The 18,983-nt window shown below is 38.0% G+C and overlaps 9 protein-coding genes across 9 annotated transcripts; 2 read left to right on the top strand and 7 right to left on the bottom strand.

The window, feature by feature from the left end:
• Nucleotides 1–284: 284 nt before the first annotated feature.
• On the bottom strand, nt 285–482 carry PHYBLDRAFT_95687 (hypothetical protein; the record flags this gene model as incomplete). The annotated part of the gene is made up of 1 exon (XM_018443924.1): nt 285–482. A coding segment is annotated over one exon (198 nt), but the record flags the coding sequence as incomplete, so codon positions are not given.
• A 361-nt stretch (nt 483–843) lies between these two features.
• PHYBLDRAFT_115623 (hypothetical protein) lies at nt 844–1,997 on the bottom strand (the record flags this gene model as incomplete). The annotated part of the gene is made up of 6 exons (XM_018428472.1): nt 844–1,048; nt 1,145–1,226; nt 1,321–1,550; nt 1,642–1,694; nt 1,736–1,820; nt 1,885–1,997. 6 exons carry the CDS (start codon nt 1,995–1,997, stop codon nt 844–846), a joined length of 768 nt encoding a protein of 255 aa, XP_018288389.1.
• Nucleotides 1,998–2,197: 200 nt separating this feature from the next.
• Nucleotides 2,198–3,032, bottom strand: PHYBLDRAFT_126660 (cyclophilin). Its single transcript, XM_018429116.1, has 3 exons — nt 3,013–3,032; nt 2,831–2,869; nt 2,198–2,733 (listed from the first exon to the last, which is right to left on the bottom strand). The coding sequence occupies exons 1-3, from the start codon at nt 3,025–3,027 to the stop codon at nt 2,293–2,295; spliced, it is 495 nt and encodes a 164-aa protein (XP_018288388.1). The 5' UTR covers nt 3,028–3,032; the 3' UTR covers nt 2,198–2,292.
• Nucleotides 3,033–3,368: 336 nt separating this feature from the next.
• Nucleotides 3,369–3,816, top strand: PHYBLDRAFT_148893 (hypothetical protein; the record flags this gene model as incomplete). The annotated part of the gene is made up of 3 exons (XM_018432174.1): nt 3,369–3,483; nt 3,621–3,713; nt 3,776–3,816. 3 exons carry the CDS (start codon nt 3,369–3,371, stop codon nt 3,814–3,816), a joined length of 249 nt encoding a protein of 82 aa, XP_018288387.1.
• A 1,630-nt stretch (nt 3,817–5,446) lies between these two features.
• On the bottom strand, nt 5,447–5,641 carry PHYBLDRAFT_95362 (Homeodomain-like DNA binding domain-containing transcription factor; the record flags this gene model as incomplete). The annotated part of the gene is made up of 1 exon (XM_018443901.1): nt 5,447–5,641. A coding segment is annotated over one exon (195 nt), but the record flags the coding sequence as incomplete, so codon positions are not given.
• Nucleotides 5,642–6,308: 667 nt separating this feature from the next.
• PHYBLDRAFT_148891 (hypothetical protein) lies at nt 6,309–8,293 on the bottom strand (the record flags this gene model as incomplete). Its single annotated transcript, XM_018432173.1, has 4 exons — nt 6,309–6,432; nt 6,569–7,815; nt 7,900–8,048; nt 8,101–8,293. 4 exons carry the CDS (start codon nt 8,291–8,293, stop codon nt 6,309–6,311), a joined length of 1,713 nt encoding a protein of 570 aa, XP_018288385.1.
• Nucleotides 8,294–8,745: 452 nt separating this feature from the next.
• On the top strand, nt 8,746–9,847 carry PHYBLDRAFT_115766 (hypothetical protein; the record flags this gene model as incomplete). Its single annotated transcript, XM_018428479.1, has 5 exons — nt 8,746–8,908; nt 8,966–9,126; nt 9,197–9,270; nt 9,347–9,509; nt 9,566–9,847. 5 exons carry the CDS (start codon nt 8,746–8,748, stop codon nt 9,845–9,847), a joined length of 843 nt encoding a protein of 280 aa, XP_018288384.1.
• A 2,649-nt stretch (nt 9,848–12,496) lies between these two features.
• Nucleotides 12,497–14,015, bottom strand: PHYBLDRAFT_171726 (hypothetical protein; the record flags this gene model as incomplete). Its single annotated transcript, XM_018436654.1, has 7 exons — nt 12,497–12,602; nt 12,662–12,762; nt 12,824–12,831; nt 13,103–13,343; nt 13,474–13,636; nt 13,662–13,774; nt 13,863–14,015. The coding sequence occupies 7 exons, from the start codon at nt 14,013–14,015 to the stop codon at nt 12,497–12,499; spliced, it is 885 nt and encodes a 294-aa protein (XP_018288383.1).
• Nucleotides 14,016–14,239: 224 nt separating this feature from the next.
• On the bottom strand, nt 14,240–16,142 carry PHYBLDRAFT_60246 (hypothetical protein; the record flags this gene model as incomplete). The annotated part of the gene is made up of 5 exons (XM_018440614.1): nt 14,240–14,421; nt 14,608–15,063; nt 15,211–15,330; nt 15,871–15,945; nt 16,091–16,142. The coding sequence occupies 5 exons, from the start codon at nt 16,140–16,142 to the stop codon at nt 14,240–14,242; spliced, it is 885 nt and encodes a 294-aa protein (XP_018288382.1).
• Nucleotides 16,143–18,983: the final 2,841 nt, after the last annotated feature.

Here is an 18,983-nt window from a genome sequence, read left to right as displayed (position 1 = left end):
GATGGGGTGCCATGTTGTGCTGATCGAGCTGCTGCCAGATGGGGATCGCCAGCTGGAGCAAATCTTTGAAAATCACCACCCTCTGAGCGTGGTGAAGGAGGAACGGTGTCGTCCTATGTGATTATTTGGGTATAAATAAATAAATATATATAAGTTAATAAATTCTTAATATCTAGTACACATAAATTGACATGGCTATTTGTTGTTGCTGTTATTATTAGCATTATTATGTCTACTACTTTATATCGTACCTCACTACCACTGTTCTGGTTGGGCATAATTCGCACTTGACTTGGACGGACAAATACACCATGGTTTGTGCGGCATTCAAAGTAACGTTTCCCCTGAACTACACCGCTGTTCTTTCCTTGGGATTCATCGAGTTCAATGCCAATCCATTTTCCTGTCTGAAAGCTTGTTGTTCCTGCAAAACGAACAGTGCCCGCCTTGCCTTGAACCTGGACGCGTGTGCCGACTCTAAGCTCGGATGAGATGTCGTTTGGGTTGTGTGAGCTTGTGCTGCTTCCGCCATGGGGGCTTCCATTGCGAGATGCCCCATAGACGGATTGGCGTCTGTGTTGCTGTTGCTCGAATCCAGACATGGATCTGGTGATTAGAAACGAATGGATAGAATCAAATAAACCAAACGAAGAATGAAATCCAGATGGAAGTAAAAAAGGGGAAAAATAGAAGGGAAAGAAAATAAAATATATATATAAAAAAGAAAAAAGAAGCAAAATGCTATGGAGTTGTGGTTTATTGAGGAACGAATTAAGGGTTCCGCCAGTGACTGTGTAGAATCAATAAAGACAGGCGAATTGACCAAGGCACACGCATCTTATATTATTGTGCGTCAGAAAGAACTGTGTTTACTACGTCTACAATTGATCCAAAGACCATGACTTTGTGGCCATCCTCGTCTCCTGGGCGATATTTTCCTGTGGAGACCAAACAACGCTGCATTCCAAGCTGAACTGCTCCTCCACCCAGATCGCTCTGGACATCGTCCCCAACCATGGCTACCTCCTGTGGTCGATCTTCCATACCGCTTGTATTGTGTAAATAAGTTTTAGTTCATGTGTACCTTGATCATTACTCTTCCCCTTAAAAATCATAGCCAGAACAAAAAGGACAAAGAGCTTACATTTGCCTCAGTGCAGCCAAGAAGAAATCACGGCTGGGTTTTCCAATAACAGTAGCAGATACACCGGTAGCGTACTCAATAGCTAATTCAGTAATACCATATTAGTACCCCATTTAGAATTCTGTGCTATTGTTTTCTTTTCTAAACTAAATACAAACATAAATACAAGTACAAACCTTGAACAAATCCACCTGGTCCAAGTGATAACTCTCCATCGGCAACAGCCATGTATCTTCCTTTGTGGATAGCATAAAAGGGTGCGCCTTGGTGGACTAGACGAAAAGCCTTGTTGAGCTGGTCATAGTTCATTTGGGATGGAGCAAGACCGATGACTACTGCATTTGGATTGCTGGTGTCTATTCCATCAAATTCTTCCAAGGCTTCATTTTCCAACAACAAAAGAGGCCTATACAATAATACTGGGGGGATAAGAATTTATGCAATTTTTTTTAAAAATAAAAATAAAAGAAGGTTATGGGGGGACTGAATTTTGGTACCTCAAGGCTTGGGACTCGATCACGTCACGACAGGCTGAAAGGGAAGTGAAGATCTTGAGAGGATGAGATGACTGAGATGATGAGGATGACTTACTTCTTCACGCGTTGTGTTGAACCCGAGTTTGTTGAGCTTATCAACAAGACGCCGGGAAGATACTTGAGTGGTGTTTGTTGCAAATCTGGGCGTATATATGTATTTGATTATACATTCTTTGAGTATTTATTATGATTATTAATAGTTACCGAAAGGGTACTTTGCTGGCTCTCAAGTGGTTGATGGCAGCTACGGCTCCTACAATTGGCTTGGACTCAATATGGATAGTTCCACTGATATCAATCAAAAGACCCTTAATCATTAGCTAGCTTTATTGATTAGCGGTTGATGATTATTGGAAAAGAAGAAAAGGAAAACGAAGAGAGGAAGAAATATAGAAAATAATATAATATAATATATAATATATATAATATATATAATATAATATTGTGAATTATGGATTTTTATCATCTTTGACTTCTTCTGGTTGACTTTTATATTATGTATATGTGTATTATATGTATGTGTAAATTGTGACAAAAAGTGAAAGATTCAACTTTCAATTTTTATTAATATTTGATTAAAGATTGGTTTTTGTAAAAAAAAAGTAGAAGCATTTAAAGCTGACCGCTCTTCTCGATGGAAACCTTTGCCTTGGTGCGACCGCTGGAGGTACCGAGCTTCTCGATATCCTTGACGATGTTCATACCCTCGACAACGGAGCCAAAGACAACGTGCTTGCCATCCAACCAGGGGGTGACGACGGTGGTAATGAAGAACTGGGAACCGTTGGTGTTGGGACCAGCGTTGGCCATGGAGAGGAGTCCGGGGGTGTTGTGCTTGAGGATGAAGTTCTCATCAGCGAACTTCTCACCGTAGATGGAGCGACCACCAGTACCGTTGTGCTTGGTGAAGTCACCACCCTGGAGCATGAAGTCGGGGATGACGCGGTGGAAGATGCTTCCCTCGTAACCGAAGCCCTTCTCGCCAGTGCAGAGAGCGCGGAAGTTCTCGGCGGTTCTGGGAGCAACATCGGCTCTCAACTCCATCACGATACGCTACAGATACAAGACATAGGTTTCATTTCCTTTAGACGGCTTGCTCCACATATATACACACGCACATAAAATTGATTCAAATATTAAAAACACTTACACCAAGGGGCTTGCCGTCAACAGCGACATCGAAGAAAACCTAGAACAGCAAAGTTGATTTTAGTATGACGTGGATAGGATGATTTTAAATCAATGTCATATCTTGAACAGGATGACCTTGTTCTTTGTTCATTGCTGACTCCATTATATAGCACGATTACATAGTGAATTCATATTACATACTTTGGGGTTAGACATGTTTAGGATTAAATAATAGAAGAAAAGATTTTTTTGTAATCAAGGTCTGCCCTATTTATACACGCGACGCGATGGAAGGAATAAGAAACACTATTAAATCGCCGTCTAAATAAATTCCCTAGCTAAAATCAAAGGAAAAAAAAAGAAAATTTCCACACACAGACACAGGCGACTTTTACAAGTTAGACAAGTCATGTGACGGCTTCTTTTCCACAACTGTCCCCACCCCCCACCCCCGTTCCTTCTCTTTCCTCACCCCCCCCCTTATACTCCTCATTTTATTTTAATTTTTTGATTTTTCAATTATTATTATTTTTTGCCTTCTTGTTCTCTAAACCATCATGTCAAGGGCCGAGAATCGTGAAGAACTTGAGCGCATGAGAATTGCCATGGAGGGTGAAAACTCCTGGGATCGCATGAAGAGAAAGGCCAGAGAGGAACCTCTAGTTCCAGCAGGTAATTTTTATATATGTATTAAAGTTGTCTGGGTAAAAACACTCAGGAACTCATGAGATATTATTATTGACTATTATTATATATGTTTCTATTATTACTCTATAATTTGATTCATATTCTTATTTAATGGAGTGTAGGTGTCGCAGTGACTTGTTTTGCTCTTGTTGCAGCAACTGTGGGTGTAAAGACAGGCAACAAAGCTTATGCTAACAACATGTTTCGACTTCGAGGTAATTGTCTTTATTATTTTTATTATTATCATTATGATTATTATGATTATTGTTATTTGTAGAAATAAAGGATAAAAAGAAAGATACTACCAAGACAAGATAGAAATTGAAAAAGAAAGAAAAATAGAATAAGAGGAGGAGGAGGAGGGTTTATTATTGATGGTAGTAAAGAGAGAAAAAGAAACTCACTTTGTGTATACGTTGTATATTATTATTATTTTTGGGTGATTTGAATAATAGTGGCTGCACAAGGATTTACTGTGGTGGCCATGTTGGGTGGTTCGCTTTACTATAGCTATAAAGAAAAAAAGCTAAAAGAGCAAAAAGCATAATAATAAGTTGAAAATGAAAATAAAAAATAAAATAAAAAAGGAGAGAATAGGAAGAAGATAGAAAGAGAGAGAGAGAGAGAGAGAGATATTAAGGGTAGGAAAATAAAGAAGTAAAAAATACGAAGATAAAGAAGATAAATCAGGCGTTTTGTTTTATCCTTGGTGGTCAAGACCTTGATATAGAAGCTTATCGTTGTTTGACTGCAGAAGTGACATCATCAGCGCATCCTCTGCAGGTGTGGCACTGCGAAGGACAATAGGGGGTTCACTAGACTCATAAAGATTGGGTTGAGCAGTAGTGAGATCGATAAACAATGTCTGTAGGTGTTGGTTGTCTAGTACAAGTCTAAGGAGTTCTTGGCGAAGGACCAATGTCTGTCCTTCCAATTGGTGGACATGAACAGTCGTAGCTTGTCTATCTTGGGTGAAGTCTCGGCATTGAGTCCATGTGCACTGCACAGGATCTTCCATGTAAAAAGCGATTCTTTCTGGTTGTCTAACCTCGAGTTCGATACGCGCACATCCAATTCTATGAGCTAGTGGCACGAGTCTAATCTGCTGGATAGCTTGTAATTGAACCTGCAATTTAAAGCGTTGATCACCGTCCTGGATACGCCACACCATAGCCTGCTGGAGTGGGTCGTAGAAACAGAGTAAATCCTGGGGTCTTAGCATCATTCGTTTCCAACTGCCAATCTGAAGAGCATCGGCAGACAGAGCGTACCCAACTCCCTCGTCTTCCTGACTCACGCAGGACATGGGAGTGTCCAAACGTTCACTGTAAAGGCGCACCAGAGGGTCAATAGCTGGCTGTTGTGTGAATGAGGAATTAGAAGGAGGTGTGTAGCCATAAGAGTCAATTGAGTTCATGCCGAGATAAGAAGGAGAAGATTCCATAGAAAAGCCAGGAACTGCTGGACCCATGGATGCGTGTCGGTCATGGTAGACGCGTGAGAGAGTATCAGTTCGTCGAGGATATGGGCCAACCGACTGAGCTCTAAGTCGTCCAGCGGCTGAATGAAGGCCATTCTGTCGGCGGCTATTAAGAGCATCAACTCCCGGTGAATTGGAAATTGAGGGTGGAGGTGTCATGGACCACATTCTGAGGTCAATATTTTCGGTCGGAAGACTATCAAGAGGAGGAGGAGGCGGAGGAGGCGATGAGGGTGGAGGAGGAGGCATTCCAGATTGGAGCGATTCTGAAAAGGCTTTAATAGAACCAGCCTGCCGTTGCTGTTGCTGGTTGTAATAGTAGTAATAGTAATAGTAATACAGGTCTGGATTAGTGGCCAGAGACCCGTCTGGCATAGTTTGTTGTTGCTGATACGCAGCTGCCTGACATGCGGCTGCTGCTGCTGTTGCAGCATAATGTTGCATTCTAAGCGTCTGATCGTGTAAAAGCGAAGACCGCTTTGCAATATTCTTGACCTTGGCACGTCTGTTCTGGAACCATATCTGAATCGAACGCTCGCTCATGCTCAGTTGCTGAGACAATTGTTCGCGCACTCGGTTGTTGGGCGATGGGTTGATATTAAAGGTCTTTTCAAGTATCCCAAGCTGCTCCGGGCTAGCTCTGGTTCGCTTTCTAGGCTGATGATCAGATGGTGGCTGACTCCCTCCCGCTGGATGGTGGGATGTAGCAGGTGTGTCGGCCAAGGGTAAGTACGACATGTTGGAGGATAGGTTTCTTTCGGGGTTTGTGGAATCACGACAAAAAGGACTTTGATATGATACAAGAGATGGGGTCTTGGTAGAAGAGAATTGCATCCCACAATGGAAGCAACTGAAAAAAAGGACTGGAATGGGGTGTAAGAAAGGAGAAGAAGTTGACTGGCAATAAAATCCTTCATAAAATAGAGATTTGTCGCACCTGTGAGCGGTGCTGCAAAGCCATGTATAGGTGGGTGATCGACTTACTGCTCTTTTGCCACGTTGGGTTTTGTCCCTGTCACGTTTCCTATCTTTAAGTTTATTATTAATTACTCTTTAGGACTTCTTTAACACTAATAAAATCACCCGTCTTATCAAGGCCTTCTCTAAGCACCAAGTCCAATGATAGATATGAAATGATATAAGTATGATTGCTTTGCTACAATAGCGGGTATTCAACCATTTGGTGCAATTAACACTACTGCTTTAAACGGCAAATATACCGAACGCACCCTCCACCCTTTTAGTCACACCCATTGTAACATCCACTTTACTGCACGTGCTATAATTAGGTTGTTCTATTCTCGACCTCACGATGGCCTGATGCCCACGCCTAGCTGGTCCACATCGAGGACTTGTGAATCCACCAGATTATATTCATTGTCCCGTCCATCTTTTCATAGTTCACTACTTGTGGGCTACACAAACTGTCATGCCGTGTGAAGATCTGGGCGGTTCTACAGAACCTGACACACGCGACGATCTAGGACCTGTCAAATGTCTTGTAGTGTATTACCCATCTATTAGATTTTTTATTTGTGTTTTTATTTATCTTTATCTTTGGTCTTTTAACTTTTATTTTGGACACATAACGCGTTCAGTCCGTCCAACACATTCTCTACATACTCGGGCGGTGGCTTTGATGGCGTACTATCCAACTCAGTTATCGGGTTCACTATGGTCGGTGCATGCAAGACAGGTGCCTCCGATGCCAGGCGTAGCTGTTCTTGGAATCTAAAGTAGCAAGTACACAAGTGAGGAGCTGGAACTCCGGGTTTAGTCTGGTCCATCTTGATCTTGTGGTGTCTGGATGCTTTTGCCAAACGATCAGTATTATTGTTGGCTGATTTTGAGTCACTAGGCAGGGGAATATTATTTGTTGATATTCCAAGATCAGCATAAGAAGGCAATTGACCATAGTCCTCTTTGAGACGGCAATCAAATACACCAATCAGGGATTCAAATATTATGGGGTAATTTTGTCTAGGCGCATCTTCTGTCTCTCTTTCTAAGCGTGGCTTCCTTAACTTGGACAGCATGTTGTGCCAGTTAGGAGGTGGTGTATTAATGGGTGTCGAGTGACTGATTTGAAGGCTGTGGTTATGATTGATAGGAAGTGTGGGTAAGGGCTGATGCAATGCTATGTGTTGGTTGGAGAGGGTTGGGAGGTTTGAGGATGATGGCGTGCGACTGACTGGAGCAGACACAGTACCCTGGCTATGTGATAGAGTGAGTTTGATGTTAATACGGTGACGGAAAAGGATATCTTTGTAGTGTGTAGTGTGGCGGATTTGACGGGAGCACGAGGGACTGGCAAGAGTGATACGATAAACCAGGGTGTCATTCACTTCAAGTGGACGTCCGTGCTTGACGAATACAGATCTCAATTCGTCCGTGTCGACCGCCACAGATTCCCCGTCCAGAAGCCGGGTAGCGTGTAAAAAGTCTAGTCCGAAATTATCCGTTCCTGTCCGTAACGCATCCATTTGTATCACAGTGTATCGCCTGGTTTCCTCAATAGACACATCTATATGCTCAAGCCGTACATTCTTTTGGTGTGGTTGAATTGTCAGTCTCATGTAAAGCAGTTCTCCCGAAGAAAACGCCGCATTCTCAACGACAGCCTGTACATCAGCAATATCCAAGTGCTTTTCGAATGTCCGCGAAGGATCCTGCAAAGAATTATTTGTCAAAATTGAATTGGACATGTACGTCCGCAACACCAATACTGGTTTTGAAGTGTGTAGGTTGTTGAGTAACTGGAGACCTGGCCCGGAGGCATGTGCGTCAATTGTGTGTGTGACTTGACCATAAATATCTTCAATCGTTTCAGCCATGGTCTTTGTTATTTTATTTTTTTCAAAAGTACATTTAGTATATCGTAGCTTGGGGATTGATGATTATCTGTATAATGGTTTACTTACATTTGGTACGACAAATGTAAAAGGAAATCGATGAGTTCCGACTGGTAGTAATATAGTGTCTTTGTCATCCATTACAGAGCCCAAAACATTTATGGTTTCTTCGTTTAAAGTTTTTTTGTGATATAGTCGAGTAGCTCGAGAACCGATACCTAGACTTCAGATCAGCATTGGCTGTATATAAGCTGTCCGGACAACAATTACCTTCAGGCCAGTTGGTATTTGCAACTGACTTGAATTGGACAATGATTTTCGATAGCTTTCGAGCCTTTGACAGCGAAAGAACCACATTGCCCATGAACACTGTTGAAGAATCGTCAGTAGGCGGCCCTCGCAAGATCACTGGTTTAAGTGGATCGAAATGCAGCCTATCCTGCGATAAGAGTCCAATATGCATTGCTTTTCTTTCACTGCCTTTTGTCTGTTATTAACGACGAAAATAAGTAAAGAAGAAGTAAAGAAAAAAATAGCTCTTTTTTTTTGGACTTGAATGGATTTTAATGGTCTATTCATTTTCCCATTTTTTTTTATCTGAGACAGTAAAGCGCTGATTATTTAATTCTTTTGGAAGCCGAAAAATAAGATGGTCCAATACGCGTTAACACACGTGGACAATCCGATGGGATCATTCAAACGGAGGCTTTTTTGTGCCCTCTTTTTATTTTATAACTATTAAGAGATCATTCATCGCTTTATTGGTGAGATGTAAAGATCTTGTCCCTTTTCAAAAGATCGTGTACAACATTTCCTCTTCTCAAAGCTGTAAACCCAGCGGCATTAATACAAAAACAGTCACACAAGGTGTTTGGACCGTCGTCGAGGTCTTTGATTCATTCCACTTTACAAGTCATGCCTCTCATTATACTAACAGGCTATCCCTCAAGTGGAAAGACACAGCGCGCTGCAGAGATTAACAAATATCTGCTCGACAGACTTGAGGCTGAAAATAAATCACTCAAGATCCATTGGATCAATGACGAATCGCTTAATGTCCACCGAGATGCCTACAAGGGTACTACAACTATCGAACTCTAAATGACCTAGGAAAATATCTCATTCTTGCTTGTAGATGCTCGCGAAGAAAAAAAGGCGAGAGGAGCAATGATGTCAGCCGTCGAACGATTACTTTCTAAGGATGCGATTGTGATTGCAGACGGACTTAATTACATCAAGGGCTTTAGGTATCAATTGTATTGTGTAGCCCGTGCAATTAGTACACCTCACTGTGTGGTAAGAAACAAATAATATTAAATAAGAAGCCAATTTTAATTTGTCTGTTTTATTTTATTTTATCTAACAGGTTCACACTGGAGCACCTGTTCAGTTAGCAAGAGAGTGGAACGCAACCCGAACCGACGGATATGAACCCATTGTGTAAGTAAGATATGTATTTATTTTTTGGGCCATTATAAATCTGTAGGAAATTCTTAATATGTGGTTCCCTCTGTAGATTTGATGAACTGGTTACACGCTATGAAGAACCAGAAGCACGAAATAGATGGGATTCTCCCTTGTTTACCGTGATCTATGATGACAAGGAGATACCCGGAGACAAGATCTGGGATGCGGTTATTTTGCGAAAGCCACCGCCGCCTAACCTTTCCACTGTCACTGTAAGTTGCTATTGGAGACAAACCCTGCCACAGCCATATTTTCTTACACATACCAGAAACCCGTATCGGATACAAACTATGTTTATGAGCTCGACAAGGCAACACTAGAGATTATCAATGCGGTCATTGAAGGGCAAAAGGAATTTGGGCCGGGTGGCATGCCCATGACTGTCCCAAGATCTTCTGAAAAGGTTGTCAATCCTTCCAGAACTGTCACTCTGTCAGAGCTCAGACGATTGAGAAAGCAATTTGTGTCGCTCAATCGTGTACGGACTTCGCTTGATGTGAACAGAATTGGTGACATGTTTGCCGACTACCTCAACACCAACTTGGCTTAATTATATAGTTACCCATACTTTAAATCAAGGTTCCGTGCTTATTTTCATTTTCATTCTCACTTTCATTTATGTATTTTGTTGTCATCCATACACACAGATGTTATCCAGGTATTCATCATAGAGCATGTATTTCCTAATTAATAAATATAAATCGCCTATACACAATTATTTTATATATTCTTTAGTGAAGGTTTGAGGAAGTACATAGTAAACCTTGTAATGTCGACAACCTTGTGTTCAACAATGCTTTTAATAGATGTGTATGAAGGCGAATTTTTATTAATATTATTTTTCTTAGAGATAGCAGAGAGACTATTTTGCTCATTGCAGATTAGCAATTAAAGACCATGATTTTAACAAGTACTTTCTAGAAATCACTTTAATATTAGTCATATCAATAGAAATACCCTTTTTTTCAATTGAAAGGAGTATTTTTTTCTGTCCAAGGACCTCTTCTTGTCTCGCCAGTTAAATGTTACAGTGGAATGACGATGGTACTTGCAAAGATGTGCGAGTTTGCACTTGTAACTAGAGAGAGTAAACCAACTCGAATCTACTTGAGATAGGTCATAAAGGAAGGGCACGACATTTCCTGTTAGGATATGATGTTTTTAATTAACATGTTAGGTAAAGATTTTATGATTCTCTATATATCAGTTGATTCATTACAAGTAGTATTAAATTTTAAGTATAGCATTACATATTTAAGAGGATGATTTTACACTAAGCCAAAACTATTATCATGCCTTAAAGTAAAATGAATCGAACTACTGGGAGCACAAATTTTGACTAAATATTTAAAGTGGACTGCTGAAGATGCTCTTCAGGAACAAATAGAAAGAGCTATTTAACTACTTTGAAGTTCACTGCGGTGAGTGATACAAGAAGGGCAATGTTAAGGACATGAAAAAAAAAGAGATTATGGCAGGACATGCAAAAGAGACCAAAACAAAGAATTAAGTGTGACTTCACCTATAATTGGTTTTAGTGAGCGTTACTGGCAAGATTGCTTCAGCACATGAAAAATAGCATCTCAAGTAAGTTGGGGTGTACAAACTGATAATATTTTAGTTCGATGTCAGAAAATTGTGCATAGAAACCCAAAAATAAACACTGTAATTTAAAATAATCCTTATAAAACTCGCAGCCTTTTCTTTTTTACAGAGTGAAAAAAAAATAAAGTCAATATATGAAAATAGTATCCAGTCTAGACATTTATATTTAAAAGCTGTGATTGTGATGTGTAGGAACAGATATACAGTTATGTGCGAAACGCCAAGTTGTATAAATACATAAAGAGTAATCTTTACATCATGTCTCATTGCTTCAAAGTAACTTCAGAAAAGAAGATAAAATTTTTATTCAGAGAATGTGAATTGCAAGTAAAAGACTAAACTCGAGGTAAACTTGATACTCCTATGTACAACCCAGAAAACTGGATTCGTACAGACACGAACACAAGCACGAACACAAACACAAGCACACATATAAAGAGAGAGAAAGGAATTGTTACATCAAAATGGCCAATTCCAAGTTAAGCAGGGAATACAGAAACTCCTATGAAATTAAAGCAAGTAGTAATATTTGAGCCTCAAAAGGCTGACAAGTGTTGGTGCACACCATATTTATTCTTAGATGCCCATTTACTTATTTTCTTATGGCTGCGGAAAATTTATCTAATATATTCTAGCTAGAAACTACTCATCTTTGTTTAACAGTTACAAAAGTATGAGTATTATGGTTTATATGACATGTTCATAATTGCCAGATTCTTTATAAAATAATAATAAGCGGGCAATAACCAATACTTGATTGAGTAATAAACTAATTTTCCTTGGCTACTGTTTATAAAGATTATTTGTAATAAGAATCAAATGATTTCTTAAATAAATAAATAAAGAAAGTATACATATATACTTCTTTGGAACTCTTGCTTGATAATCTGTTTGTACTGTGTGCTCACCCTTGGTCTACACCAAAAGTATATAAGTGAAGTATTTACATTACAAGATCCATTAAAGCTACTGTGCTGAGACGCTTATTAAGTCGACATTTTTACCTGATGAATTAATTTTATTCCTGTATATAAATTACACTGTCAATGATTGGTTATTCTATAAAAACATTAATTTTAACATCTAGACTAAATTATAATATATTGGGCATTTTTCGAGTAATTCAGAAGATTTAATTATTAGATACGCTCAGTGCTCGGTACTAAATTCTTACTTATTACCTCTTTGCTCACCCATGGAACAAAGTGGTACATTGTTATTGCTATTGCTTTTGTATTGTTCCTGGTAAAAATGGGTGTTATATTTCCAAAAGGAAATTACGCGAGATTTAATAATTCGATGTCGCATATCTAGGGTATTTTGTCACACAAGTCTCTTATTATAATTAGCATTCGAATTCTTGTGCACAGATGAAATATATATTTATTTATACAAGAAGAGATACACCTTTTGCCAAAATTGTGTTGCAAAAAAAGATGTCGTATATATAACTGTTTATTAAATAGGATGGCCTGCAAGGCAGTCATCAAAATGTCTTTAATAAAATTGACATAGTAATTGGTTACCGTGCCCTTTATTTCGGATGGAAGTTGTTTCTTCATAGTGCAAGCTTGGGCAGCCATCAACCCACAAGTCAAGTTGTTGCAGGTATACCCTCTGTCAAAAGCTTTCCCCCGAATATATCCAGCATTTGGTTATTATATTGTCGAGGCTTCATCAGTAATATATACTGAATTGACCTGATATGCATTGTTTAGTTTATAAGTATCAAGATTGGACCTTTGCCTAAACTACTCACATAAGCCCATACACTGACTCCTCAAGGAGTATCTCTTTTGCTTCTTTGATATATTCAACTACCGCTTCTTGTAGTTTAAAAAGGGGAACGGCACGGACAAGCTAGAAAGTCAAAATTGAAAAGTTAGTATAATTCAAGTTAATTCTATTTTGAAAGCCATACCTTGGTTGCTAGTACATCAAAGAATAATTTTCAAGGCCTTATTTTTTGGACTATGTGTTTATGAAAGTTGACGTTTGGCCAAGTGAATTTTCTGATGTTTTTGCATTTGGCAAGAAGAAAGCGGTTAATTTCCAAGATAATTATTATAGGTTGGATTGTTAAGTTTGTCAATAATGTAATATCAATTGGAGAACCAAGATTGGTGATGTTTTATATAGATTTTCTTCTTTTGCTAAGGATACTTGTTGTCTAAACAATGTGCTTTAAAAGAAGACTTACTTTTTTGTTCTTTTTCGTTTTCGATGCAGTGCTCTAATGCAATTATCTTACGTTTTGTGTTTTTGTGCAGACCCTTGATTGCTTCCACTATTTTTGGACTGTTGAGGTCCTCAAGTTTCTGTTGGACTATTTGGGCTGCTATTTTTTTTGATTGATAGTTGAATATCAATTTGTAGTTGTTTGCTCTGTGAGTTGTTGAAACCTTCGTAGAGATGCAGAAGACCATGGGCAAGGTCAGGGGCTATTGTTGTTATGGTGTTTATATTTTCAGGAACTGGCACTGTATTTTTGATTGCTGTATGATCTATATGTAATAGAAAAAATATATGAACATATCACTATACATTTAATATATAAACTTCTTATATTACCTTTGCCTTCCAAGCATTCTCTTCTCTACTGTCTTGGAATACAGGGAATTGGAATGAGATCAGATTTAGCAAGCTGATGATAACATGGGAACAATTAATTGTATGTAATGAGACATCTGCACTCTTGGTCTTTCTTCTCTGGGATAATTGATTGGGACAGTTGCTGTTTAATTTGATCTATTACATACCAACCAATTTTATGACGAATGTCATTTAGTCTGGCAGCATTTCTTTTATTGAATAAAATTGTTGTGTTTTCTCCAATACACTCGACCATTAATCTATGCTTACTATCAGCAACCTATATCATTTATATATGTTTTGTTAAAAGAAATTACTATTAGAGATCTTAACCAATAAATACATAAAATAATATGATATAAGCTTACCAATTCCTCACACCACTTCTTTACTTTGAGGATAACAGTCTTAAGTTTACCAGAGGAAGTGCCAAGAGAATGCTTAGAAGCATGAGCACTTTCTGCACGGTTGGGGTGTGGTTTCCGAAATGAAGGTATTTTTAGACGCAAATGTTTACCCATTTTTCTTTATCCTTCATTTTTCTGATGAATTATATAAAAAAAACCAATTTGTTATAGTTAAAAAGCTAGTTATTTTGATTATAAAAGCTCTATATTTATCTTTCGAGGAAAGTATTGGTACTCTTTCCATTGTCTATACAATGTTCCTTTGCGAAACTAAGATACCCATTTATTTCTTTCTTCATTTATTCATACGTCACGCACTCCAAAGCAATCCTGTCCAATTAATTGGCCAACTTCTCCAAGAAACTTTTCTTTTCTTCATTTTCATCTTCCTTCATCACTGGAAAAAGCTGTTTTTTGAAGTTATCTTTTATGTGCTTATAACATAAAAACTGTTTTGACTTGGGGAAAGCATGAGTAAGTGCATTTCTCAATGCTTGCTCGTTGTCAGTGATGAATACACCTGGGAGAAGAAATTTGTTGGCATTGGCGTTGACATTAGTGATGTTGTTATCTTCAATATCAGGCTAGCCTGTGTCCTGAAGGTACCAAAGTACCCAGAGATGGTTTTCGACTGTCTCATGCTCCACCCAAGCACCAGCAATTGGAAATCACTCTAATGTCTTGTGTGGGGTTCAAGCCACATTACTAGTTCCAACAATATTGACAAATATCATACTATGGCTGTTTGTCTTGTATGTCGCACCAATTATCGCAGTCTCGGGAATTCCTATTGCTTCTTCGATTGCGTCTTTGTGGACAAAAAATACCTTGTTGACTTTGTTGTCTTCAGTGTTGTCAACGATATATCTCTCATGGAAGTCAAGATCCTGTAAAGTTGTGATGAATTCAAAAATCTCTCTTCCCTCACCAGATTTTCCGAAATGTTTTTTAATGTTGGCAATGTCCTGGAAAATAATATTGGTGTATTCACTTCTCTTTAAGATGTTAAAGACAGTGACTACATCATCGTTCTCCTCTGGGTACTTAGATACGATATCCATCACCTCGGGTGACAGTTTACAGTGCATGGCATAAGCTCTGCTGTTTTCTTCAGCTGCGAGATTATGCTGTGCCTCACAAGAGTACACTGCAAGATTTCCTCCTTTTTTGTTTGAGGTATACAGAAAGCATGGGCAACTGTGGTTTTGTGTATCCTTCTTGCGCTTTCATTCCCATCCAGGAAGAGGGGTTTCTTCATTAACCGATACTTGAGCAGCTTTCTCGGCCTTTCTGGTGTATCTGTATTTACCAGAGTGCTTACAGATTAACTTAATGCGAGAACTTGATGAATATGCAGTGGTGAGAGCAATGTTATGGTTGACATCATATGCCTTAGCAGCTTCTCTAACAGCTACAACCGAAGAGAATTCTTTCCAACAAGAAAAATTTAGTTGAGCTCAGTCAAGGGAGCAGCGTACTTCTTCGATGTCTCGCTAACAATTATAATATCATTAGTGTTGTTGACGTTGTTAATGTTGCTCATGTTAAATGCCAAAAAAATTATGCGCTGATGTTGTAGTAAAGAAAAGTGAAGGATAATTTATCTGATCCTCTCCCCAAAAAAAAATGCGTGTAACATGCAAAGCTAATTTTTCAGTACGTTGCATACATTTTCAATTTTGACTTTCTAGCTTGTCCGGTTAGCATATTTCCCAGCTTGTCCGTACCGTTCCCCTTAATAAACAATTATATATACGACATCTTTTTTTTTAAAAAAAAAAGCACGATGCTCTTTTCTTGAATTGTGCGACACTGTTTTTTTAAAAAGTGCGACACTGTTTTATTTAAAAGCGCGACACTTTAACTTTTTTTTCGACATCATTTTGGCAAAAGGTGTACAGTACTGCTGTCAATAAGTGCGGCAAACCCGGTCCTATGGATTGTGTTTATATTAATGAGTAACTTGTACCCTCAGCATCGAATCCTTGCGAACGTAGTGATTTTTTATTGACTCTGATAAGTAACTTAAAGGTTAAGACCGATGCTAATATGTATACAAAAGTTTTTTTTTTACAAAGCCTTTATGAATTTTTTGACTGAATAAATGCGTGAATATTTACTACTATCTGAATTTTGTTTATTGGAGAAAATGTTAAAACAATATTTAATACATTTTGTAATAAATGTACATAGGCAAGATCGTTGGACTCCAACATAAATAACACTCCCGATTGATCTCATTGATGAAATCTTATGTTTATATTGTTAGCTAATGATGAATCTTGCAATTGTTCTTATATGATGACATGTGCTCTGTACGCAAGAATGAAAGGTTCTTGTGTGCTAGTGTAGCTGAAGAAGGATGAAATATTTAGCGGCTTTAAATGCTTATTTTGTCAACAACACTTATCTCATTATCATTGAGATCAGGTATCACATGATAAATATTTTTATTGCATATCCAGGTCTAGATCCTATTATATATATAAGAGTGTGTATGGGTATACGTGAAGTCTATGATAGTTAAGACATTTTGAAATATCCCAGAAAAATTGTTGAAAGTACACATGGATAGAGATTCCTTTGTCTTCACTATCCGTACAATGCAAACTCAATGTAATCGCAACTATCTTGTATTTAGCGCAAAAAAAAGTTGTTTCGTTAAATGCAAAAAATGGATTGGTAATCTTTTTTTTAATATAAAAAAATTAAAATGATTTATAGTGTGTGACGACCCTTCTGCCCCAACCACCCCTTAGTAAGCGTTTTAGTTTCCTGTATGAAGTAAATGTATTGGCTGCAGCTAAAACAGTTCAGTAGCTGCATAAACAGCATGCATAAAAGCTTGTCCGCTTACATATAACTACGCCAAAAAAAACAAAAAAGAAAAAAAATGCTTTCAATTTTGAGCACAATGCATACATCTTTAAAGTTGTCTATTATGTCTTTATATATAAAACTTTAAATGAAGGGTATATTTCTGTCATTGACCTTTCCCCCATAGCTTATCCAATATACTCATTAAAAGTAATGTAAATTAAAGGGATTGTTTGCATGCTTTCTTTCAACAAATCAAAGTGTTAATACATAATTCATTAGACCCTATAGGGACAATTCAGTAGTAGAGTGCTGTGTACAAGCCGTACAAGGTTTATAACTATTTCACTTGTACTGAATCTAGACTTTTCGTAAATACACAAACGCGTTCAAATGACATTTTATCAGCCAAATCGTTGCTTTAGTTTACTAATTAAAATGACTGCAGCCGTTAGTCTATCGTAGTCGCACTCTTGAAAAGTGTAGGGTGTTTAAACAATCAAGAGCTTATCTGATCAAACAACCAATCCTTTCAACTGTGTTTGTGTTCTGATAGCCCAATTTAGTTGGGGTTGAGCTGGATACCATTGGCGTCATACGCCCAAATGGGTTCTCTTGGCTCAGATATTTCAAAGATAAAAAATAACTTATTCTCAATTGGCTGATATTATGGCTCTATTGTCTATTAAGATGTAAAGAATAATGAAAAGGAGAGCTGTGCTGAATCTTGAATGGTTAACTTTAATCATAGCGTAAAGGCTTTCCTTTGTTGCAGGTCCGGAGTCTAAATGTTGCCATTTCCTAAGTGTTTATATCAATAAAGCACTCCGAGAGCACATCTGGTCCCAGTCATATAATTTTCCTGATCCAAAAATAATATAAATGCCAGTAGTAGTTCAGTGTAGGAACCTGGTCAAATTTTTATACAACCAATTGCTTTAATAAAAACCTACATAAGTTCTCACGAATCTTCGTTCCTCATTTCCAAATCTTTCTTTTAAAAAACCAATCACTTCGTTAACCTTGACAATTCTCTCGTACGCTGGTGAGCATTAGAAATATTGGGATGCCCTCAGTGGGTGTGAAGTTAGAATATCCTGCCATAACGTTTTAAGAAGAAAAACTCCCCCACAAAAAAAAAGAATATCCTGTCAAACCAGAAGTATCTCTAAAGCGATATATTTTATGTCCTGTCCACAAAAATTCAAAAACGCCATATTCATCCTGAAATCAGACTAACATCGAAAAAGATTCTTTTCTGAGAATTATGCTAAAGACTGGAATCTCGAGAAGTATTATCGCTACAACCAAACAGAAGCAGATTTCTCAAATCATGAAACAGTAAAGGTGCGGTTCAAAAATGAGTTAGACTGGTTATCTATGCATGAGTTACCTTGAAGCGTAAAGTCCTATATATCATAATTAAAAGTAAGTATAGGCTCGATATAACAAAAGATACTCGATCAAACTAACGTGTGTAAAATTGGTCAATAGAAGGTTGCACTTCAGAATAACAGCTGTTCTGACCCATCAAGTAGAAGAATGACTTTCGTAACTAATTGTGAAGGAAGGTGGTTAAATTTTGTCGATGCTAAATTTATGTCTAGGAAAAAGCTACCACCCAATACTCTCAAATCGTGTCAAACATAGTTATGGACGAGGCAAGAGAGTTTTCAGCTTAAGTAATATTTAAATTATATTTTATACGCGTATCACAATTTGCTGCTGCTGAATATCGTTATCATTGATATAGTCAAGTTTCCGACAGTCATGGCAGAAGTAAAAAGGAGGAAGACAGTAATGTTCATAGAGACGCTTCTGCTGAGCAAGAATCTGCTGTTGAAGAAGACCATAAAGAAGACCAGCCAATACAAGGAAATACAGCAAATGTTCAACCAGAAATAAAGATGGGCAAAAGGTTTGCTTAATATATATGAAGTGACGATCTTCTTCATTTAGAGGCCTTTGTTAATTCTTCTTTTATTATTATTACATTGATGTAATAAGGATGTATATACCTTAACTTTTATGTATAATATATTAATATAGCATCTCTTCTTAAAAATACCTACTAGAAGAGTTCGAAGTGAGCGACGTTGAGTGGGGGAATGTTGATTTGGATTGCAGAATACAACTACTACAACTTGCAAAAAAAAGCGAGTATTTATGATTGAGCTTAAGCATTTCAACAATTATGATCAACTATTCCATTGCCTATTCCAAAACGGTTGGAGGGTTAGCGTCCAAACAATCGGATCAAAAAGG

This window comes from Phycomyces blakesleeanus, assembly GCF_001638985.1.
Source record: "Phycomyces blakesleeanus NRRL 1555(-) unplaced genomic scaffold PHYBLscaffold_19, whole genome shotgun sequence".
Lineage (NCBI taxonomy): Eukaryota > Fungi > Mucoromycota > Mucoromycetes > Mucorales > Phycomycetaceae > Phycomyces > Phycomyces blakesleeanus.
This window is presented reverse-complemented; position numbering and strand designations above follow the sequence as displayed.

Bases quoted from the DNA above. Each gene is read 5' to 3' on its own strand.
- PHYBLDRAFT_126660 (XM_018429116.1), bottom strand. The intron at 2,734-2,830 runs GTAAGTGTTTTT...TTGTATCTGTAG, and splicing joins TTGACGGCAAGCCCCTTGGT to CGTATCGTGATGGAGTTGAG.